The sequence below is a fragment of the Danio aesculapii genome, chromosome 2 (genome assembly GCF_903798145.1).
Source record: "Danio aesculapii chromosome 2, fDanAes4.1, whole genome shotgun sequence".
In the NCBI taxonomy this organism is placed as follows: Eukaryota; Metazoa; Chordata; class Actinopteri; order Cypriniformes; family Danionidae; genus Danio; species Danio aesculapii.
The window spans coordinates 21,745,344-21,770,655 of record NC_079436.1 but is presented as its reverse complement, the minus strand read 5'-3'; the positions used below and the strand labels follow the sequence as shown (position 1 = coordinate 21,770,655).

General features: G+C 35.5%; 1 protein-coding gene across 1 annotated transcript; it reads left to right on the top strand.

Annotated features, from left to right (window-relative positions):
• The first annotated feature begins 74 nt into the window (after nucleotides 1-74).
• rab2a (RAB2A, member RAS oncogene family) lies at nucleotides 75-24,974 on the top strand. The gene is made up of 8 exons (XM_056474700.1): nucleotides 75-257; nucleotides 4,788-4,859; nucleotides 12,876-12,943; nucleotides 16,240-16,322; nucleotides 16,706-16,798; nucleotides 19,243-19,354; nucleotides 20,249-20,317; nucleotides 23,463-24,974. Exons 1-8 carry the CDS (start codon nucleotides 212-214, stop codon nucleotides 23,556-23,558), a joined length of 639 nt encoding a protein of 212 aa, XP_056330675.1. The 5' UTR covers nucleotides 75-211; the 3' UTR covers nucleotides 23,559-24,974.
• The last annotated feature ends 338 nt before the right edge of the window (nucleotides 24,975-25,312 follow it).

Sequence of the window (25,312 nt, the reverse complement as noted above, 5' to 3'; positions counted from 1 at the left end):
GCAGATCCTCTTCTATTCTGCGTGCGTGGCGAAGGCGGGACGTGTGACGTAGGCCGGCTGGAGCTCGAGGTGTTTATTGTTCCTTCCCGTCGAAGAGAGAAAAGGGCTGGCTTAGCGGAGGCATATCTCGCACACACGCTTTCCCAGCGGTTTTAGCTTCACGGAGCCATTTTAGTAAGGCCAAAACAGGTTGATCCGGGAGCGGTTGGCCATGGCGTACGCGTATCTCTTCAAGTACATCATCATCGGAGACACGGGTAAGCAGCGGCCGAGACTCGCTTATTTCCGCAGTGTTGGACTCAATGACGTGGTTCAAGCAGAGGCGCGAGGGGTGGGAGAAACATCTGACAGCCTGTTTTTGTCTCTCCATCTGCCTCATTAGCTTCTGGGCTACGTTTTATCGCACACTTAACGTCGACTTCCAAGCGTGTGCTTCATGTCACGACAGCGGCGTGCAGTTAAAAGGCTGTCACGGTCTTTTGTTTTCCGCTGGGTGGGGGAGTTAGCAGACAGGCTAAACGCTGCTTCATATCAGCTGTCCGCCTCGATAACGACAGCAGCATCTCTGCTTTCTGTTAACGATAGCATGACATGTTGAGCGAAAAAGCAACGTGCTGCGTACCTGTCAGTGCGTCTGACGGTGTGTTTGCTTGCTTTGCTAACATCTTTCTTGAGTCCAGCTAACCTAAAGGCCAAAAGCAGCCAGGTTAGCTATAGCCCACATCGCTAGCAGCTATTTACTCTTTCTGAAAATGGCGTTGATTCTGCTGCGTTTTTTTCTTCTTGAGAGCGTTTAATAAGTAATGACTACTATAAAAGAAATTAGTTTGTATCATTATAAAAGTGACACGTTTATTAGTCAGGGCCATATTATGTCTGTGCATATTTGTGGCCTGCTAGTGTTCTCATCAGATTTCTGTCACTGTAGGCCTTTCCTCAAGACGTACGACAACAACAGTCAATGCATTTCTGCCTTATAAATAGTTTTTTTTCCTCATTACACAGAAGATTCTGATAATTCTCATGAACGTTTTTTGTTATATAGCATAAATATTGCGTTAATTAGATGTCCACATGATTTATGGTATTGGTTGGTTCCAAGTTATTTATTTCTGTTCATTTAATCAAGTACAATGCACATTAATAATACACAAAATAACAGAGTAAAATGTGTCAGTTTTATCTAAACTGGCTTATCTATATATATATATATATATATATATATATATATATATATATATATATATATATATTATTATAAAGCCAATTTAAAATGTGTTAATAATCTTGGTGTATTAAGTATCTTGATTTAATTGCATCTGCGTCAACATGTGTTTTTATTTGTCCTACTGACTTTGGAACTTAACCCACCCTTTAACCTAACCAATAAACACTAAACCTGTCCTTAACTTAACCGTATCCCACCTGTATAGCAGCGGAGGTGTTTCACAATACAATTTGATAGCAGTAAGTAGTACATTGTACAAAATGATCAAATTGTGTAAAGTGGCACTTCGTCAGTTTTTCCAAAGTATTTTTTTCCTCCACTATGAATAGTCCTAAAGTAATCTCATGCTTTTTTTTGCTACATTTATACAGTCTGGGTTAAACTTATGACCGGATGTTAAGGATTTTGTTGTTCTGAAACCCATTGCAACAAAATCAAGTGTGACTATTTTTTTTTCTGGTATTTTAAAAGGTTCTTTTTACCATCTTCTTTGGTTAATTTACTTTGCTCCTTTTATTTTTAAGCATGTTTTCATAGGGTAACATGTACACTGACGGAGAAATGTTCTTACTGTGGAGATGTGGTTATGACTGAACCACCTAGTCTATTTAATTTACATGTCTTTAATTATGACCTGTCACATTATGTACACAACTTGTGTATATACCTAGTTAACATGATCCAGTTTATCCAAAAATGAAATCATGTTATAATAATACCTTGCTTTCATCTGCAGGATGACGCTAAATGTATTTAAAATGTCGATAACCAAACAGTTTAGTAACCGGTGACTTGCATTTCTGAAGTTCAGAACTTCAGAATGAGTAAACAATGACAAACATACTTTTTGTTGGACTATACTTTTATTCCTCATAACTTTGCCTTACTTGAGTTTGTATCAAAACATCTGGTAATCATCAGTTATTTAGAGCTGGCGCTTTCAGTCTTTTAGAAATGACGAACCCCCCAATACGAACATCTTTATGCGATGGACGTCATCCTAAAATGTAAAAAGCAGAATTGTCTTGTTAAAAGACCTTTTCAATTTATTTTGTTTAGATTTTTGTATTTACTATAATACTGATTATTTATATGTTTTTCATTGTTTATTTCAATCTAATTTCCTATTTATTTCTTTTTATATAATTATTAAATCATGGTATTGTTTGTGTTGTTATTTTTTTTAGAACCTTTAGAATATAGTTATCTGTTTTTAATTAGTTGCTTTTATAAAAATGCTTGTTAATTATTTTCTTTTCCATTTTTAATTTATTGCGTTATCTATCTATCTATCTGTCTGTCTGTCTGTCTGTCTGTCTGTCTGTCTGTCTGTCTGTCTGTCTGTGTGTGTGTGTGTTGCCACTTGTGTGACTTTGGTAAATCAAATGTAATTGTTTGTGCACATTGACAGACATTTTTGAGTATTTCCAAAGTACTTTAAAATACAAGCCTACACATAAAACGTAGAAATGGTTTCCATATTTTGGTGAAAACTTAATTTTTTTATATATATATTAGAAAGATAGATAATTTATTTTATTATTAATATTTTTTTGTGCTTTTCTTCAAGTATTTACACAACCCCCCTGGTACGACCTTGTGACCCCCTAAGTTTTTGCCTTTGTGTCAGGATTTAAGCTGTTCATAATTCAAAAGAAGCCATAATAAATTCTAATAATGCATTGCATTTCACAAGATGCTCAACGACGGTAAAGTGGGTTTATCAGACTTGCTCACTTTCTTAAACAGCTGTGTAAAAGTGATATGTAAACAGGCCGTTGCATGTTGCTCAACCCAGGTCAAATGATGCTCATCTGAAACTTAATCTAGCTAGTCATATCTAGGCTAGGCATCATGAGATTGCATGTAGCCTAGTCTGTGTTCACAACTAAGGTGCAATGACAAACCTATGTTTATTCAATTAGCAGATACATTTGTTCATATCACACCCAGCTAATAATAAAATAAATCTAAGTTAAAAAGAGGAGCAACTATACAACTGTGCTACTTGAGATAGATAGATAGATAGATAGATAGATAGATAGATAGATAGGTAATTTTAATTATCTGTATGTAATCAAATAATAAATATTTTTAATAATATATAAGTGATGTGTAGAAAATGCATTTTAACCCACACCTGGCGCTTTCTCATTTGTATGTGTTTGGTATCATCTGCTTACCATGACAATATTAGCATACATATAAAACTACAGCATTATGTTGAATCATAGCTTCCAGCTGTTAGCAGATATATTGTCTATGTTATTCGCTAGAGACTAAACAACAGGCCACAAGGGTTTTATGAAACCTGTTTTTTTCCTCTATACAGTTAAAGGGATAGCTCACCCAAACATGAAAATTGTAACATTTACTCACCTTTTACTCACTATTTGTTTCAGACTGTTGAGCACAAAGGAAGATAATTTGTAAAATGTTGGAAACCTGTCAGCGGTTAAGTTTTCAGCTGTCTTCAAAAAAATATTCTTTAGTGTTTAAAAGAATAAAGAAACTTGGTGAAAGTGAGTACATCTTCAATTGTGTGTGAACTATCCCTTTATTTTTTAAATCAGTTTGTTAAACTTTTACAAAAATAACAAGATTGTTGTGCAAGAAATTTGAAACAAATGTTGTTTTTCCTATAATAATAAAATAGCGATTACGTATAAATGAATAAAATTATAAAACAATAAATAGAAAATTTGTAAATTAATAAATAAAAGACTATCTTAAAATAAAGAATAGTGTTTTGTAATTTGTAAATTGTTCTGTAGGTTGAGTGTAGCGTTTGCTCTAGGTGAGGCTACACACATTACACATTGTAAATTCGTCATTATGTTGTCTCCATACATTTCTCTTGTGAGCCCTCTTTGAATGCTGCTTGCTCGCCTAGCAACGGCTGTTGCTCATGGTAACGCCTCCTCCTAATGTCATAAGCGTTTAACCTGTTTGTGTATCATAGCAGGTCCTCTAATCTGATTTGGGCAAATGAGTTTATTCAGTTACGCCAGTCGTATAAAATCTCTTGAAGTACATTAATTGAGTAAAATCGTCAAGTGACATTTTGTTACTAAAAACAAGTATGTTGTTTGAAGTGCGCAGAAAGCAGAGTGCGGGATTGCTTTTCTCATTTTATTTGATTTGATTCACATTAAACTGAATGTTAGCTGGAAAATTGAATAGAAGATGTTTTTACTATCAATCCATCATGTAATTGATGTGACATGCTGTGGTCTCACTCACCTGCCCTGGTGTGTCCTGTTTAAAGCATCTTTTTCTGTTAATCTGATATTGATCTGTCTACAATTTATTTAATAATGATAGCATAATGAAACGGTCCTTCAGTGGCTTTAATTAAAACATGAATGTTGTATGTCATATTGTTGGAGAATGAGGTGAGAGGGAAGGCCAGCTTATGCTCATGTTACAGAAATTCAAGGGCTTAAAAAAATTAATTAAACCAGGAACAAATGATTTTGATGTAATGGGATACAGCAGATGTATAGACCTGAGGCTAATTCTGACCATTCACGTGTGACCCTCTGTGTTTGCTTTGCAGGTGTGGGAAAGTCGTGCCTATTATTACAGTTCACAGATAAGCGCTTTCAGCCAGTGCACGATCTCACTATTGGTAAGACTCTTTTATTTAACCCAAACACCTATTTATCCTTTAATTAAAACAGCAGGAATGGGGATCATTAGCACAGGAAGCAGGCTGGTGCCAACTTTCATGAAGTGTTTTTGTATTGCGCTGGATATTCGAAAGTGTTGTGTGGATGAACAAGATCTATAGCAGTGGTCAGGAACCAATCGCTCACGAGCCACATGTGGCTATTCCACCAAAAATATGTGGCTCTCCAGCTGTCTCTCTTTAATAATATTTTAAAGTTTAAAAAAAAATTATAAGAGTCTCTAGAAATCAGTATCTTATTGAAACTACTATAACAGTTACTTTTGTTTGTATTTTTTTTTTACTGCAAAATGAATAAACCCGGTTTACAATAAAAGGATTTCTCGACCAATGCACGTGTGTGCGGTCCTGTGGGTAAAATTGAATCGCTACACCAATAAAGGGCAAAGTGTGCGTGTGGTTACCATAGAAACACAAGTTGTTTTGCCCTTTATTTTCTCAATAATAGTACATATTATTTTTGTTCTTAAAAATTTGTGACAGTTAATATAATAACAATAATATATGTTCTTTAAAACTAGCCAAAATGATTGCCGCATACTTTTATTTTGAATCATTTGAAGAAACTCTGTAATTGTTTTAATAGTAAAATTATAATAGTTTCTTTATTTTTAATTTTTTTGCTTTTCAGGAAAAAAGTTTGTTTATTAGAATTCAAATAAATTTGTTCCTCCTTTGTTTGTGGATTTGCTTAACATGTAATGCTTGGTTTTTGTTTATTTTTGGGTTGTGCATGAACATGAATAAATAAATTTGTTTAAACCTGTAATATTTATAGTAGTAGTATATATTGGGGTGCATATATATGTATATTTAGCCCAATGGTTGTTTAAAAAATGCATTTGCCAAAAATATCAGAAATGGCTCTTTGCTGAAAAAGTCACTGACCCCTGATCTACAATTACATTCCACCAAGACTATTAAATAAATTAATTCAATTTCATCCGAGGACATTTGATTACTATATTAAGCTTTATAAAGGAACACTGCACTTGTTTTGGATTTGATCATTTTTCAATCTATTTAGTCAATCTTCGGCTATGGTGAGAGCTCTTTTAGCTTAGCTTAGTAGGCCTGTCATGAAATGTATTTTTTGTTGTACGATATATTGCATCAAAATATATTGCGATGAATAATATTATTATCATATTAAGACCATTTTATGCCACTCATTATATATAATGCCGAATGACAAGATAAAATCATCACAATGCAAGTGCACCCTTCCAAAAAAAACACAATATTTTATTCTTAAGAATATTTAATTATAGTCATTTTAACAATTAGGCATTGGAATCAGAATGTGAACGCCTATCCTAAATAAATAGTAATAAATGCTAACAAAAAATTGCAAGGTAAAAAAAGTAGCAGAGACTGCAATATCTGGTACCAGATCTATTTTCAGTTGTCTGACACCCACTTGAATATATACTAAAGTCATTCATAGTAAATACTATAGTGTTTTTATTAATCATACTTACAATAGTGATAGAGATGTTGCGCATTCAGCCAACACGTTGCTAGAATTATTTTTTTATATATGGGTGAAATTGCTTCAACAAAAATGATTGAGGTCATGTGTAATAAGTTGATATATTATGACAGGTCTATAGCTTAGCATAAATCATTGAATTGAATTAGACCATTAGCATCTTGCTCACAAATTTCCCAAAAAAATATATTTGAAACTTCTTATTTATTAAAAGCCTTTTCTGTAGTTGCATTATGTACATTTACAGACTGAAAATTTAACGTTGTTGTTTTCTAAGCTGATATGGCTAGGAACTATACTCTCATTTCAGCGTAATAATCAAGGAACTTTGCTGCTGTACCATAGCTGCAGCAGGTGCAATGATATCATGCAGCTCTGTTGCCTATGCTGTATCCTAAATCGTCCCCTATACCCTTATTCACTATTCCCTATATTAGTCCAATAATATAGTCCACTTGAAGTAGTGAATGAAACCACTGAGTGAATTTGAGCACTCAGTGCACCGGAAGGAATACGGTTTTTGTGTGCTGCTGGTTGATGAATCCCTCTGACAGATTAGATTTTAAGTCAGACCCTGTGGTATAGTTATTTAACACTTAGTGAGCTGTCTATTAGTAATGGAACAAATGAAATTTTGGAGTCTGTCATACAAACGTTACTTTAATTAAAAAAATATTTTATTTTGAAACTTTCACTAAAAATCATCTTGTGGTCAGATGCAAAAATTGATTTGGCCTGCAAACTCTCACAGTGCATTTTGGGTATTTTCTAGCTGTTCAGTGTGCATCGGTTGTAGACTCATTATTGGAGTTTATTATGGGATTGATTGAGTGCACTTCAGAATGTTCACTATGATTTTGGGCACCACTAGAAATGGCTGCTCCCTCAAATAGTGCACTATTTTAGGATATAGTGGGTATTTTCGAATTTAGCCCTAATTGGCTACCTGAGGAATGTTTTTAGGTGCTGCGTAATATTGTACCTGCTGCAGTCATGGTCAAGTTCCCTTGATTATTACTACAGAAAGAGAGTATACAGTGTTTTCACCAGTCTTAAATGCTATTTTAGAAGGCATTTCATTTTTGATTATACAATGTATAGTTGTATGCTAAAGATTGCTTGCATTTAATTTGCGAATAAGTCAATAAAATCCTGCTAGATTTGACATCAGTTTAGTGTGGTAAGACTATGGTTTCCGTTACATTCATTCTTCCATGGTGGGGCGCCACGCCAAAATTCATCCCGCCACGGCTACATTACAGCTTCTCATTCAAAACATTAAATTTTTTTACCAGCGGGTGATAATCGCACCAAAACATATTAAAGGGTAAGTGAATTATAACCGCGTGAACCTTTCTGTAACTGACCGTAGTAGTGCTGTGCGTCATTTGTTTAACCCTTTAAGGTGACATGCTGACTAACAGGTACGTGAGGCCAGCAAACACGATGTATCGCTGTTTCACTTTACTTCAGGACGCATTAAAACCGCTCGTTAGGTCTATTGGAGACATTCATAAATATTCCTAGCAAATGTTATAAATGTTGGAGACATACTCGTTACATAAATGCACTAAATCGCACTTCAATAGTGTTTATTTGAGAGCCCACAAGAAGATCTGCACTCAGTGTTGCCAGATGATGCTGACTGTTTCCAGCCTAAAAGCTGTCGAGATCACAAGCGTTTATACACTGTTCTCAGGGCCGGAGCAAGCTGAACTGCCGCTCTAGGCAAAAGACTATCACGCCGCCCTCAACCCGAAAGTGAAAACGAAAGTGACCCGTTAGCAAAGTAAGGACTCGGGGTGGGGGGGTCGCGGTTATAACTGAGGATGTGGGTGGTGAGGGAGGTGATGCGGACGCCCCCCTCTCTATTCTGCCACCTAGGTCGCCTCTATGGACGCGCCGGCCCTGACTGTTCTAAGCATATGTATGCGAAGAAGTGGTGCTATGGCATCTCTTTGGGAGATCAAAACTGGTTTATAAGGGCAGCTTGGGGCTGGTGGGCACGCCGTTGCAAAGCCACCCAAATTTTCACTACCCGCCTATGTCACTTTTTACCCGCAAATGTAAATTCAAAATCGCCCAATTGGGCGGGAAACCGCCCAGTCTGGCAACACTGTGCGCTTGAGCAGCGCGTATTTGAGGGCACGCAAGAAGCTTTGCACGCAGAGGAAATCGGCGCACAAGCAAAGACATTCGCATGCTGTAGGCTATTACATAAATGCGATCTTGACTCGTAATATTGCGCTCACGACATTTGTCATTGAAATAACGCCACAGGTAGTTGGTAGATCTGTGTAAAAAAAGTCTGCCGCCATAGCTGGAAAAATCCTAGAGGAAACACTGGGTAAGACTAACAACTAATCAAGACAACACCATTATTTTTGCTGTTCTATAGGCACCACTTGGTGGATTAACATTTATATTCAGTATATGAATAATGTTTAATTCAGGATTAGTTCTTACAATCAGTATTTAGTAAATATACTGCAAGTTAAAATATCGCCAATGTTACTGGTTGAAACCATAAGCAGGGCTTAAAGTATTTCAGCACTGTCCCGGATCTCCGGCGGTCGGCCTTGAGGGAAAAAAAATAAATAAATTTTAACCTGCGCATGCGGTTTAATTAGGGATGCTTAAAATAATCGATTAACCATTAACCAAAAGGATGCATTTGTAACTGATTAATGGTATCAGTTAAACAATTTAAAAATATTATTTTATATATTTTTAAATTTTGGCTGCGTAAGTGGCCGATCACAACGAAAGCACTTTGTGTTGAGAGGGGCATCTTTTGAATGGTTTACTCACAGCCGCGAGTGTTTTACGCATACGTGCTGCTTATGCGCCCTGGGCGCCTCACGTTTTGCCGTTGCAAGCTGTGTGCTTGAGGGGAAAAAGTGTCTTACGTCAGTCGCGTCTTTTTCATTCTTCAATCAAATGAAAGCACTGCAGGGTTTCTGTTAGGGTGACAGCAGGGTTCGTGCTGTCAAGGTGACTACGGCGAACTTTTTAATGATAGCAGAGAGATTTGTGGTCGCTGTTTCAAGTTATCCAGTGCTGTATGACTTTTCAGATCTTGAATATCACAATATTATTAAAAATTACAATTATAACATCGACAGCAACGCAACTCGCGCACAATACGGGTCAGCTGATTCAGTTGTTTCCTAGTGACATAAAAAAAGAGCACCTTGCATCTTTTTTTTTGTTAGTTTTTTTTCTTGTCAACATAAAAGGCAGTGCGATACGCCTCCCGTTTTTGGAAAGGCGTGCTCTTTGTGTTCAGCACCTAAATGTGCAACAAATAGTTGTTAACTCTCGGGACAGAAACACATGCAAACACGCGTGTCTACAGACGAATTTTGCCAGAGAAGCAAAATGAAAAAAAGATATTTCTGGTCACAGTTTGACACCGATGAGTTGAGACAAACCAGCGCAGATGCTGATGGCCTCTGTGCTGCATGGAGTCGCGTCATAAACGTAACAAATAAGCTATTAATGATTTGGTGTACAACCAACAAACCAACCTTTTTTCCATTTGGAAAACTACAGTTATTAATAGTTCTAATATAATATCAGTTTTTAAAATAACTTACATAATCTACAAACCAATCCAAAGATTTTCTTGATTTTTGTAAAATAATAACTTCGCACCAAACTGAGGCTTTAATTTTATAGCTTATAAAACATGTATGCAGATTAAAGCAATAGCATTTGTAAACAACAGAATTGTTATACAAAAAGTCAACAAATGAGCCTTGAGGTTCATTGTCATTTTCTTTCATCACACCCAGCGTGCGCACATGAACCGCGAGTGAGACGGAGGAAATAAGTCATAATTATAAGACATATAATCTAATGACTTTTAAACATGTTGACAGAAGTTTTGTGAAATAATAATAACAGTGGAGCATTAATTAAATACATATTTACTGAAGAGCGATCGATTTAAGGTAGCCTGATATTTTAATTTGATGGAAGAAAAAAACATGATTGGACAAACAGCAGACCCTCAGCCTCCTCCACTGTCCCAGCTCCATCTTCTGGTCTAAATGTCTTAAAAAGAAAGAGTTTGCAGGACTTTGCTTACGACCCAGAAAAAAAGAAAAAATAAGTGGTAATGGCCTTGATTTAACTTATAATCTAAAAAAGTTGTTTTTTTTTACTTTAAGCTCTGCATAATTGTCGATTATGTATTAATGTGTGAAAAGAGTCTTTAAAAAAAAAAAAAGTAAAATTATCAGACCTCTTGGGCTGTGTCCGAAATCACTTGCTACTCAGAAGGTACTGCATTTGAATTTACTACTCGACCGTATAGAAATGTACGTTCTATACAGTATGAATGTCAGTAATATGAATGGAACTCTTATGTACTACATCTGCCATTTTGTCATTATCACAGGACCTACCTGTGCATCGCTTCGCTACCATTCATTAATTCTCTCGCGGTGCATCATGGGATAGCCTAACATCCATCTGATGCGCACTTGAAGCTGGAATTATACTTTCGCCTGGCACCGCATCGCGCACCTCCACTAACTGCTTGTGCACCTCGCGAAATGGATGAGTCTTTTATACTTGCTGCGTTCGCCGTTGTGATATTCTTTAAAACGACAAGGGGCAGTCAAAAGAAACCCACTGTATCAGTGTATCAGACGGATAAACGGAGAAGTAGGAAGTTTCCGGAACTACTTCATATCACAATATCATTCAATATTTTTTAACTAATTTTTTTATTGTTTTTATACATTATTTTATTGATTATACGCATTTTTATAACCATTCAAGATTTTTTTTTAATCAAACTTTGAAGCATCACTTGCTTTTGTTCATATCTCGGACAGTTTTACCATTTAAAGTTTATTACTCACAAGTAATTAATCACAAGAGAACATGAGTTGCTCTGCAAATATTTTTTTATTATGGCAAGAATAAAAGCAGAAAAAAAGTACACTTACTAAAAAAATACTGATGATTTTTTGTATTTTTTTTATTTAGCCCGCTCCACAAACATACACATCAGTGTAAAAGCTATGACTGGTGGAAAAACATATTCTGTAATTGTGTAGCTGGGTCTCCACTTTTGCCATGGCCTCTTTTGGCATAAACAAATGTATCCCCCAGGTTTTTCCAAACTTTTTAACTTAAACATTCCTCCTTTCCCACTGCTGTTGCTATTTCTAGCAAATAATTATTGGTCATCACTTGCTTTTGTTCATATCTCAGACAGTTATACCCATTACAATTTATTAAAATATTAATGACAACAGAACATGGGTTGCTCTATAAATATATGTTTTATTATCGCAAAAAAATCACACTTACTAAAAAATACAGATGTTTTTTAGATTTAGCCCACTCCACAATTCACACATTATTGTCTGGCTAGTTTTTGTCCTACACTTATGCTAAAAGGGCAATAATGGTCCCACGTGATTACACCAATAAAGCCCAGAGAAACTGGGCATCAGTATATTGTAAACCGATAGGTTTAAATATTCCTTTCCAGTTATCAAAGATATAATTATGTGACTTTATTATAGTTTTGTAACTATTAAATTGTTTAAAATTCAAAATTAAACAAAATACATCAGTGTAAAATCTATGACTGGTGAGAAAAACATATTTCTATAATTGTGTACCTGGGTCTCCACTTTTATCATGGCCTCTTTTGGTTTTAATAAACTTATCCTTCAGGTTTTTCCAAACCTTTTAACAAAAACTTTCTCCTTTCCCACTGCTGTTGCAACTTCTTGCCAAGAATTATTGATCATCTGGTTATCTCTCTGATCACAGGTCATAAAGATGTCTGTACAAGTCATACCGTTTCAGACAAAATCTCTTCAAAGTGGTTCATATTCAACCCAAATCAATGCAGCGCACTGTTCGCTCGAGTCTCAAAAAATGCCCTACTCACCGCCAGCCGAAATTATGTCGCGCGCACTAAAAGCGAACATTCGAAAACTCTGTGATGTTGTCACATTCGCCACGTGCACTCAAGCGAACAAGCACACACGTCGAGTATAAACCAGGGTTTAGAATTCCGCCGGAAGTAGTAGGTACTTCTCACATACTGTTTTTTTTCCAATTCTATTAATTCAGTCATATTACTTGGCTCGCATACTGTTTATAGCACACTATATAGTATGGAAGTATGTGATTTCGGAAGCGGCTTTATACTTTTTTTTTAAATTTGATCAAGATGCTAATAATCCAATTTAATGATTTATGCTAAGCTAAAAGTGGGTTGAAAAAATTCTGCAACTTACTCAACTGTTTTAACTGAAGGTGACTTGTAAAGATACATTTTCCAATTTCCCAAAAAAAGTGTAGTGTTCCTTTAACACAGAAATGAAACAAATCTGTTCACAAGTGTTGATGCAAATCTGAGGTGATGTGTTCAGCTTCCTGTGTTGTCGCATGAGTCATGAATCAAGCTCTGCTTTCATTTGTCTTGACAGGTGTTGAATTTGGAGCGCGAATGATCACTATAGATGGCAAACAGATAAAACTTCAGATCTGGGATACGGTAAGTTTAGTCATGCTTTTATTTGGGTTTAGCTGTTTTGCTTGGCTGTTTGTTTATTTTGATATCAGTGTGATCATTCAGATTGGTTTCATTACTTTAGTAGATGATATAGGAGTCTGTGATATGAAACTGAAACAGTAGAGACAGTGTTTGGGGAACAAGGGTTTCCTGATTTGACAGATTTGGTTGTATGAAATGCCAATGCAGCAATATGCTTCGGTCTGCTCACAGAAGCTCAAATCTGCAGTCAGGTTGTTTTGAGGCAGTCACATGACCCTGAATATGTCATGTGACTTAGGTGTTTGGAGAGACAGGAAATAAACACACCACCACAAACACTTTACTAGTGAATATCCGGACCTTTAAAAGCCCTCAAGGAAATATCTACATCAAGTAAATATTTTTTTTTCTTCATAATTTAGTTATAATTTTTATACCGCTGTCAGTTGGTGAAGCTAAATGTTCTATCAGGGGCCTGATGCCGGCATGCAATCATCCACATGCTGTATTTCCAAAGCCTTGCCCAATTGTCAATATTGCAACAGAAACTGAAGATTTAAACTATTTTTTATAATATCAGACAACCATTTTTATCTGGAGAGACTTATTTTTAAGGAGGAACTATTTTTAAATGAGAATCCTTCAAAATGGTACTATTTTTATTAAAGTAAACATTAAACTGTTTTGGATTTTTATATTGTGTATTAATTCTTGCTGGTAATGAGGTCTTTTTATTATTATATTTTTGTTAATTGTAATACAAAAGGGATATTTATAAAATTTTGTAAATTTGACCTGGTTTTGACATGAGACGCTGATATGGCAATAAATTCAAAACTCTCTCCAAAGACATGTCAACAATCATTATATCAGGTGCATAAGCGCTGATGGTGAGAGATTATTATTATTATTTTATCAGAACAAGTTTGGTTTTTCTCTAGACACCCATATCAGCCAATACAGCTAGACACGTAGTACTTGTACTCGTGTTTTAGTTCTGCTTAAATGTATCTTTGAATTTGCACTTTTATTGGTTTGTTCCTATGCTACCATTCAAGAATCTGTAGTCTGTAACATGTTTAAAGGGACAGTTCATCCAAAACTTCAGCCATTTACTCACCCTTGATTTGTTCCAAACCAGTTTTAAGTGGGGACATGTAATTGTTGACTTTCATACTAGTTTATCCTACTATGGATGTCAATGGTTACATTTGTGTTCAACATCATTAAAAACTTCAGGTAGTTTGGAACAAGTCATGGAATAGTACATGATTACAGATTATACGTTTTTGGGTGAACTGTCCCTTTATTTTTCTAAAAGGGAAATTGTCTCGTATTTCACGTTCTCTACATTTATCAAACTAAATTAACTCAAATTACAGGAAATATGGTATTATTATGAATTATTACTTGAACTTAAAATTGCTTATGTGGAAAAGTTAAGAGACTTTTTGGAATTACTGGATTTATTAGGTACGAGTTTAAAGTTTTTTTTTTTTTTTTTTTTTTTGTATAAAGCTAACATGCTTTTAAAGGATTTAAATTAGTTTTAAAGGATATATATATATATATATATATATATATATATATATATATATATATATATATATATATATATATATATATATATATATATATATATATATTTAAGGATCCTCAACCCGAAGACCAGAGTAATGCTAAAAAAGAATACCATATATTTATTTATATTGTATTTTATATTTATTTATATATTTGTTTATGATATTTTATATTTATTTATATTATATGTTATATTTATAACTATTATTTGTTATTCTTATTAATGGTAAAAGTAATAAAAGCAGTAATTACTGGACTGGAGTAATACTTTTATTTGAAACTACACACAAGAAAGCAGTTATTTAAAATTTTAATAAATATTTTACTTTTTTTTGCATTTATTAAATGCCGACTTGATGAACAGAATCATTTTCTTAAACAATTGGAAAAAAAACGTTTGACCGGCAGTGTAAATATGTGTTTATTGTATTATAATCTCACATTCTCACTAGCTTTTCTACATTTTTACATGGTTTAATTTAAAATAAATTTTATTTGCAAATTTAATAAACAACTTGACTTCTTTACCCTTACTGGCCCCAATCATTTAAGTAATTGTATCTATGTTTTTAGTTATATTGTTGATTTTTCAGCTTCAACTCTTTATATTGAAAGACTCAACTTTGTTAAACAACATGCATATAAAATGGGCCATCTTTAATGGAGCCATATTTCTTTTCCCAAGAACTCCTTATTCTAGAATGTATGTTTGTTTAAATGTAGGCTTTTTTTTTATATCCTTGTCTCGTTTGTCTTGGATCGGTGCTTTTGTCAGCATGTAAACGTGTTTTTACAGTACAGCTGTCAATATTTACAGAGAATCATGAGCATGAGCAGAAGAAATGCAGACATTTCAGCCAGCAGAGGGAGACAACGTATCAGCCTTCATCATAATGTTGTCAGCCTCAAGAGTTGGTTTTATATTTCACATCTTTTGTTTTTTTAAGTACTTTTATCTTCTTTTGTTCAGTTTTGTTTTTTTGAAAGTTCTTAAAACATCATTTATGTACATGTGAATGCATCTCATCAAGTTAAATACAGCCACATTAAAAACACAGAACAGTCTGCTTTCCTTTTTATAGGCGGTTTGTGAGGCATGATCTCATGAAAAAAATCTAATGTCTGGATAATTATGGGTAATCATGCAGTGATGGCTCTCTTTGGTTTCTATGCAATGATGTCACCCTTGCGCCGTGCCTTTAAATGCTCCATAAATAATTTACTTCAAGGTTGTTTCATCAAGCTCTGATAAAACTGGAGAGGATGGATGAAGTAACAGGAGAAATCTGCATGTCTGGCCTTCCTGTAACCTTTCACTCCAGCAGATGGCAGGCATAACGGTGTCATTCATCATTTATTCACAATGGGCTCCATTAACTCTAATGTTAACAGCTGCCCCGGGGAACGGCTTATTGAATTCAAATACGGGCTCCTGGCTTATTTGCCTGCTGTCAGAGGGACTGGCTTGACCAGAGGGCCTCTTATACTGTGACATACCGTTGAGCGGCGGCCATGCGCCGGGGGCCCGGTGATCAGACAGGCGTCAGAAAAGCATTGTGGGACCAAGCAGAGGAAATCATTGTGGTCAAACACTCTCCTGGAGGGTTTGAAGTGAAGATGGGTTGCGCGCAGAGAGAAAATGCAATTTATCGAGTGGACACCGCTGGCACCTGACTGTTTTCTGGTAGTGTGATCATTGTGTGTGTGTGTTTCAGGCCGGACAGGAGTCCTTCCGCTCAATCACCAGGTCTTACTACAGAGGTGCAGCTGGAGCTCTGCTAGTTTATGACATCACAAGGTGAGATTAGACTCCTGTTTCTGTTCTCCTGGCTAGTAGGCCACTGTTCTAAAACTTTTATTTTTATTTATTTATTTATTTTTTTATTGGAATGTGAAGTTTAAAGACTACTAGACAAGATTTCTATACTGACAACGCTTTGGATGTTTTTAATAACGTATCCCCAATAAGAATTGCATGTTATTTATCATGCATGGAACCTGGAAAAAATCATATCTAAATGTTTATTTATTGTCATCTCTTATTGTATTATGAAGTTGTTTGTATTATGAAATATGTTTTTATCTAAAATAGTCTTGGCATGAAATAGTTATGATTTGCTGAATTGGCAATAAATAAACGTATTAAAGATTATGTTCTTCGTGTGTGTGTGTGTGTTGCAGAAGGGACACTTTTAATCACTTGACAACCTGGTTAGAAGATGCTCGTCAACATTCCAACTCTAACATGGTCATCATGCTCATCGGAAATAAAAGGTCAGCACGTATTATTGTTTTTGGTAGTTATAGTGTGGAATCATTTTATATATGTACATTTGTTTTGTCTGACAATTTAAGGGCAGATTTATTTGCACATAACATTAATTGTGTGGTATTGAGATGGAACTAATGAGAATAAATGCAATTTGTCATTTTATCTTATCATAATATAAAACATCTGATGTAATAGAACATGTTTGAATGTTGTTGTTTTTTTTATTGTATTTATTATATTTGTATTATTCTAAATACTATATATATATATATATATATATATATATATATATATATATATATATATATACGTGCATGATCTATTTGATTACACATTCAATTATTATTTATTACAAATACAATACAGAAAACCTCTTTACAGATAGCAGATTCATCTGCTATCTGTCAAACATTGAAAATAGCAGATTCATTACAACTTTCAACCAAGCATAATTATTAGCTAATGCTCATTCCGTAATGTTCATTCCAAGTGGCTAATTATTACTAGATTTGTTCTCTTGCATAATATTGGTAGCTATTTAGCATGTGGTTGCTATGTAGGAAATGCTGTTTGATTTCATTTACGTTACCACCTTGCACTACACCACTATCTAACAGAGACTTCCATTCATATGCATGCGAATGCGGCAGACCGGAAACGCAAGCTCGTGTGATAAGTTTTGCAATTTGCTGAATTGGAAAGTTAAAGCTTGGTGAACTCTGACTTGTAAATCGTGTCACATGACTCATGAGACCAATCGAAGTTCAAAACATGACCTCTCTGGACAGAAATCGCTGACTTTTCGAATGTTTAATTATCTTGTTTAATCCCGCCTCTTTTCGCAGTGCCATACGACAGAATTTAAGAAACAAAGAACATTAGAAACAAACTCTAATGTGACTGTGGCATTACCTGTCTGCAGAGTTTAACTACAACCCTGATTAAACACAACTGAACCAAATAATTAGTAAACATCACCTGATAATTATTGACAGGTGTGTTTGATCAGGGTTGCTATTGAAATCTGCAGAAATCTGTCTCCTGGAACAGGGTCGGTGACCCCTGATCTAACGTTATTTGGGATCATGTAATGTTTTTTTTTTTTTTTTTTTTTTTTTTTTTTTTAACTTGATTACAACTTTAAAATGTAAATACTGTTGTAGTGTGGCACAATATATCATTTCAGCATCGATATCGCAACGTGCGTATCTGCAATGGTCTCATCGCAAAGACATGCAATGTTAAGTCTGCATTATAGTTGACCAGGAGTCAAATATTTCATCATTGTATTTATACGATTTATGCAACAACAACAAAAATGTTTTGCTTACTTAGAATTTTTGTCTTTGTTTCTAGTCCAAATATCGGGAACACTTTAGTTTAGGTCACAATTCACACTATTAACAAACATTTAACTAACACTACTAGCTTGATAAACTACTAATTACCCGTTCATTAATAGTTAGTAAGATAGAAGTTTGGTTTGGGCTATAGGTAGGATTAGGCATGCAGAATAAGATCATATTTTAGAACTACTAATGAACAGTTATTATCTTAATAATAGCATGAATTAATAATAATTAAACTAAAGCGTTACCCAAATATCTATATTTCAAAGCAAAAACAACATTATTTACTTATTTAATTATTTACACCACTGGCAGATAATTTTGCTTGTTTTAAATAAAAACTCTTAATTTTGCCTTATTTCATCTGAAATTTACAACAAAACAATATTTTTACTTGATCTGAGATTTTTTTTTAGGTAATTGGACTAGAAATGAGACCAGAATTTTTTGCATTGCGATCATTCAATTTTTTGTACCTGAATACTATTAGCCCCCCCCAAAATATTCTCCGAAAAATAAGTTATTGCAATATAGGGCTGTGCGATATAACAATACAATTTCAATAATTATTTTTCATATTGAACGATAACGATATGAATTTTGATCATTGTTAATGCTTACAGATTTAAGAGTACCCCTACAATGACTGAAGCCACAAAAATAAGAGGGTCCATTAAATGGCATAACACATTTTCGGCCGATAAATTTTGTGTGGCTGAAAATTCCATGCATCTTTAATATCAACACACTTCTAGATTCCCATTGTTGCACATTTCAGCTGTGTGATTGGCAGTTAGGTCAATACAGAGTAAAAAAGTCCAGAGTGTATCATTGATATTGACATTAATTTTATCGCGATTCGATATAATATATACAATATAATGTTTATCGGCCCAGTTCTATCGCAATATCAGATTTTTCTGTTGCTAAATACTTTTGTGGAAACTGTAATACAGTCGTTCATCTTTTGATATGGCAAATTTGTAACAACCATTTTTAAAAAATCCCTCACCCCAATTTTTTAAGGACCAGTTTAATACATTTCAGTGCAGAATAATCTAGCAATTAAAAACCAATCTGCTTTTTTTCCATGCCAGTGATTTGGAGTCACGGAGAGAGGTGAAGAAAGAGGAAGGAGAGGCCTTTGCCAGAGAACATGGCCTGATCTTTATGGAGACTTCTGCAAAGACCGCATCAAACGTAGAAGAGGTAAAACACCACCTGTGTGACTCCCCAGTCTCCAGTGCCTGTGTCGTGATTTATGTTTGGGTTCCCGTGTGAAAACATGTGCACACACACACACACATAGATAACACCCTAGGGACATGCAGACTGGGAAGAAAAACACTGGGATTTCTGCGGCAGAAGCCAAGAAGCTAAAGCAGGGCTTAGGGATGGCTTTAAAAAGATGGGGGGGGGGGTGTTAAATTGAGGAAGTCCCTCCCCCATCCATCCATCTAACCACCCACCCAAAGTCGCCTCAATGATTAATTTGTCTCATTAGTGTCGTGTGAATTCTCCTGACCCTTCCCCCCACCCCTTTATGACGTTTCAATCTCCTATTTAGGGTTCATGCATATTCATAGATTCCCTGCCACACACACACACATCGGAGGGATACAGCTCACACATCTGCAGCGCTTGCTCAGCCATGGCTTTCTCTCCTGGTGGTAATTGAGCCGCAGAGGACTGATTGCTCTGGAGAGCGGAGAGGCAGTTGCACCAAAAAAAGCAAAGCAGCTCCGTTAATTAGGCTACAAAGTGCCAGTGGCAGGTCTTAACACTTTAAAGGTGATCCGCGCACTCGGCCATGTTTATTTTCAACGGGTGACCAGAGTGAGTGTGTTTGATTCGAGGAATAGTAGACCGTCATCATCACTTTCAGCCAGATGGGGGCACCAGCCTTCAGCTGTGAGAAATCCTGACTGTTTGGACATGCAGAGTTTTTCCAATCTATTTTATTTCACTCATTTATTCATGAGCTACATTGATTGTGTGAGGTATTGTTTTGTGTCCAGTGTTTCAGTGAGTTTATCTTGTTTTGTGGATAAAATATCCCTTTTTGTGTGTGTGTGTGTGTGTGTGTGTGTGTGTGTGTTTCAGGCATTTATCAACACAGCCAAGGAGATTTATGAAAAGATCCAGGAGGGAGTCTTTGATATAAACAACGAGGTAACCTATATAACAAGGAAGCGCATTCTTTGTTTGTTATTACGGGTTAAAAATAAATGGGTCAAGAGGACTTCCTGTTGCATTACTGTGAAATCTGTTGTGTATGGTCTTGTGGGTGATTTTTAGAAACTCTCAGCATTTTGACTTTAGTTCTAGATGACCTTTTTTCATTTATAAAATACTATTTAACTGTTTTATTAGACTAAGATAATAGAAAAATGTTCTTCAAAGATTTCTTCAAAAGGTAAAATGAAACGGGTAGACAGTGGTTTTGAGCAGATTAACCAATGGAGTCCATTTGAGGTAAGCATAATGGGCTATAAGCACACAGACTTTTAATTTTCAGACAGGCAGCCCAATGGCTTCCTGTGAACTGTCTTTCCATCACAAAATTGCCACATTTAAGGTCTGATTTCTTTAAAAATCAAAAAATCAGCGATCTTTACTGCCTGTTAGGCATACAATATGAAGTGGGACTCAGTTTGTACAAGAAGCACTGCATTAAATTCAATCCACCCCCCAAGCCATGTCTTTAAAATATGACAGTTTATTTTATCACAGTATTTTCAATGCAGTTTCTACGCTAGCCTGTTGATACTGACTGTGCTAGTGGATACAACCGTTTTTCATCTCGTTTCACACTTGAGCAACTAAGTGAATGCTTAAGTCTATTTAACTGAATGTATTGTATTTACATTACAACATCAATGCTGTAAAAACAACCTTGAAACCCTTGAAAATAGCCACATTATGTTTTTACCAGAAGTTTATCGTCGGCTTTAAAACTCTAGCTGTGCGTGGAGCCTATTGTTGGGTTAAACTTTTTTTTTCCAATTTTTGTATACATTTCTTTCCTTATTTCGTTTGGGACACTAGTGGCATTGAAAATGTGCACACATGTATGTTGTATGTAAGTTTTGTTGCTGTAAGGTTAACAAATTAATTTGTTAAAATGTTCCTCTTGTTGAAGATTAAAGCTGGAGTTATTCTATGTTTATGGATATGACGAGTTACACGGCTACTAGATCTGAAATAATCCCACTAGGGTTGTCGCGATACCATTAATTCTTGTTACTATACCATAGCAGCTGAAGTATCATGATGCCAAGTAGTATTGAGAGACTGTAATTCAAAACTCAAATTATAAAGATAATTGTCAGAAATACTATATTTTATATGTTATAATAGGCCTACTTGAAGTTAATTCATAATTCCCTTATTATTGAAAAATGTATACTTTTTTTTTTTTTTTTTTTTTTTTTTTTTTTTTTTGGTAACACTTAATTTTGATGGTCGATTTGAGTATTAGTTGACTGTCTGCTTAATATCTGCTGTTACTGTTCCTTTAACAGACATTTAACTGACTAAGTACATGGCAACTTACACTAACCCCAACCCGAACCTAACAGTCTACTTATAATCTATTGAGAATTAGTTGGCATGTAGATGCAATGTAAATTAAATTCAACAAATAGACCAACTTTTGTAGATAACTGACCAAAAAATTACATTAAAATAAAGATACAAATTATACCGAATGAAATTTGTTACAAAAAGAGCATTTGTCCAACACAATTAGGGTATATGAAGTGGTCAATTTGTTTCAATGTTTCCTGTTGCTATTTGGGGTTTTTCATCTATTGTTTTTTTTTTTCAGTCTTATCAGGTAACAATCCAAAGTAATTAAAAATTTCACTTTGTGAGTGGTTCTTTTTTTAGAGATAATCGCGGTTGTTGTAGCTACTAAATCATATTGACAGGAGCAGAAATGAACTGATTCAGATGCGAGTTCGAAACATCAGAAAATGTCCAACCTTAAAGGGCTCCAGAGACTATTAAATCAAATCAAAGCAAAGTGATCCATTGTTGCACAAGCGTGAGCATTTTAGTGACTTTTCCACATGCAACGTTATCTATTGTAGATACACCGTTACTGACGATACTACCGTTAACAAACTACAGCAGCAGTACCGCCAGTATTATGGAGCCATCGTATCGCGATACTACCATAGTACCGGTGAACTTTGCAACCCTAAATTCCACTATAGAAGCACTTGACATTACATTCATTAAAAACATTTAATTTCAGACAAAATTACTCAATGCAGCTTTCATTTTATAGTAAACCTCTGCTACTCGTATGTCAAACACTTTAATCTTTAACATCTACAAAGTAGGTTAACACATTAGGTCTCACATTAGATGGTTGATACCCTTTGTACTCTAGTGACGTTTTCTCACAGTAGCCACATTGTAGTCCCTAAATCTATGCAAATTTTCATGTAATAACCAATGGAGTGTAGCTGATATTATTGTACTGGTTTGCATGTGATGCAGGCATTGTAACAGTTGATAAAAAATGTTTAGGATTGTAATAGCGGTGACCGTTTCGACAGCGATTATTAATGTACAACTGAATAGAGAGGTAGCAGAAGGATCATGGACGCAGATGTTCTCCAGAGAAGAAGCTCCACACAAGCCCTCCGGCCCTTCAGTTTCTCTCCACTGGCTGCTGGCCAAGACATAAATTCCTCACATCTTGTAAGTTACAGCCGGTTTGATGGAGGTGAGGCCACTGCAGCTATTTTATTGTGGTAGTAGGAAAAGTCAAAAAAAAAATTTGTTAAGGCACATGGTCCAAACCGCATCAGCTGATACAGATCCTGGCCAAGAACCTGAAGACTCGCATGTGAGCTCACCCCAGATCACTATAAATCAGATTTGGCGCAACGTGGAGTTTCCTGAGAATGTTACAAAAGCACAACCTCGCTAAGACGTGCCGGTTTTGAACGCGAGCCCGCTTAAGGGAAAAGTTGGCTCGGTGGTTGCCTTTTGTGTGATGAATGAAAGTGCCACCAGCTTGGGTGTGTGTGCGTGTGTTTTTAAAGCTCTGGCAGGTTTCCCTGTGTAGCTGCTGGAATAACACTCCAGAGGTTCTCCCGCCTCAGCGCTGACAAAAGCAGCCCACTAATTCAGGCCTACAGGGGCTGGTATTTTCTGCTTAATACAGCGTTATGTGACAGTACTGAATCACCATGCTTTCACATGAGCTCTTTTAACTTTTGTGAGGTCTTGTCTTCTAAAATGAAGCCGAGTGTTGAAGTGTGGTTTTTATTTATTTATTTATTTTTATTTGTGTGCGCAGGCTAACGGCATTAAGATTGGACCCCAGCATGCTGCCACCAACTCCACGATGGGCGGCAGTCAGGGAGGACAGCAAGCCGGAGGGGGCTGTTGCTGAGCTCTGCCCTTTACCCTCCAGTCTCCTCCACGTCTCCCTCCGCCCCTTACGTTTCTACTGGACTGGTCGGGCTCACTAACATTTTCTTAACCTCCCACAGCCCAGGCCCCGGATTCAGATCTTATATTAGATGGCTGTCCAAAAACAAAAACGACAAAAAAAAACAAGTATATTTATAAAGTCCAGGTCCTCTTCAAACCTCCTGACAAACTCCTGAAGCCTGTTTGGGCTGCAGCAGACATTATATGGTTACTAGTAAGGAAAAAGGCAGGAGCTTTGGAGTTATAATGGTAAATCTATTCATGTTTGTTTTGTTTTTTTCAGCAAGTTGTTCGTTTTGTTTGTTTGTTTTTGTTTTTTGCCCGTTTGAACTGTATTAAACACTACAAAGTCATCTATAGTATTTTAATCAGTTGATGTGGGTGAATTCAATGAAAACTGTGGTGAACCCTGAAGTCAAAATAAAAAGGATCGTAGAGCTGGTCTAAAAATAAAATTAAATAAAAAAAGGAACGGCTGTTATTAAAGTGAAGAAAAAGAAGCAGGACTGTTTTAAATCTGTATTTATCATTCACATTCTGTATATATAGTTATCATTTCTTGCTTTGGTGTACGTTGACCGAGCTAGAATTCTGTAATGAATTTGCTTAAATTCTATACTGTATGAATAGAGCTTGAAAAACTGCAACAGTATTGCGATATTTCCAAAAAAACGCTTTGACACCATTTTAAGGTAATCTTTTACTTCATTTATTTTAGTTTGGTCCTGCCATCTGCCTTGACCCCTCGTATCCGTGCCCCTGATACTCCTCTCTGTATAGAAACTATGGCTCTATATACCTATTTTAATGCCAAATTTGTGTTTACCTGTGTTCTAAAAATCATGGCTCCAGTTATGGATCAACTCTCCAGAACTAGATCTGCTGTTTGCCTTAAAAGATTTTGGGACGTCAACAGAAATAACATATTCATGTTCCGCAGGATCATTTCAGTGATTGACGTGCAATCGCATATTGCATATGATAACGCTAGACTCACTTATCCATTAGACAGACACTCACGCATACATACCTATGCCTATACATCCATACAAGTCGTCACGTATGCATGCATCTGTATGCATATAAAGAGTTTTGTTTTTCTTTCCTGTCTTTAAAGTTCATTTTCTCTCCAATTCAGTCCGCAGTGTAAAGTCAGTGCAGATCCACATTAATTTAGGTGTCTGAGTGATTGTGTAAAGACTTGCTTTCTCTTGGCACTATGTTGTTAATAAATATATGGTGAACATCTTGTCTGTTGTGAAAGGGGTGTGATAAAGCCAAACCTGGAGTAACTTTGTGACCCTCAACTTTATTTGCTGTGTTCTCAAAATTAAATGCTATCACGAAAAAAATATAATAAAACCTTCTAAACTCAGCGTGTCTTTGTGTGTTTTTGCTTGCTTGTGTATGTGTGGGAGTTCATTTCTTATAAGGATGACATTTATTCCTAATTTTTTTAACTAAAAATGTAGTTTACAGTATTTTTGTTGCAGAAAATTAAAATAATTTCGGACATGTTCATTTTTAGATGATGAAAAAAAGGCCTGGAACTTAGCGGCAAGTCAATATTTGATGGAATATATCTGATTAAATCATAAATTATTTTAACCAATGATCATTGTCTGAATTTTCTAAAGGAATATGTTTTCTAATCTGTATAGAACAACTAATAGCATTTTACTTAATACACATTATCTAAAGTATTTACTTAAT

Excerpts from the sequence above, each read along its gene's own strand:
- rab2a (XM_056474700.1), top strand. The coding sequence starts at position 212 with ATGGCGTACGCGTATCTCTTCAAGTACATCATCATCGGAGACACGG. Across the intron at positions 16,323-16,705 it reads CTAGTTTATGACATCACAAG|AAGGGACACTTTTAATCACT; the intron begins GTGAGATTAGAC and ends TGTGTGTTGCAG. Across the intron at positions 16,799-19,242 it reads ATGCTCATCGGAAATAAAAG|TGATTTGGAGTCACGGAGAG; the intron begins GTCAGCACGTAT and ends TTTCCATGCCAG.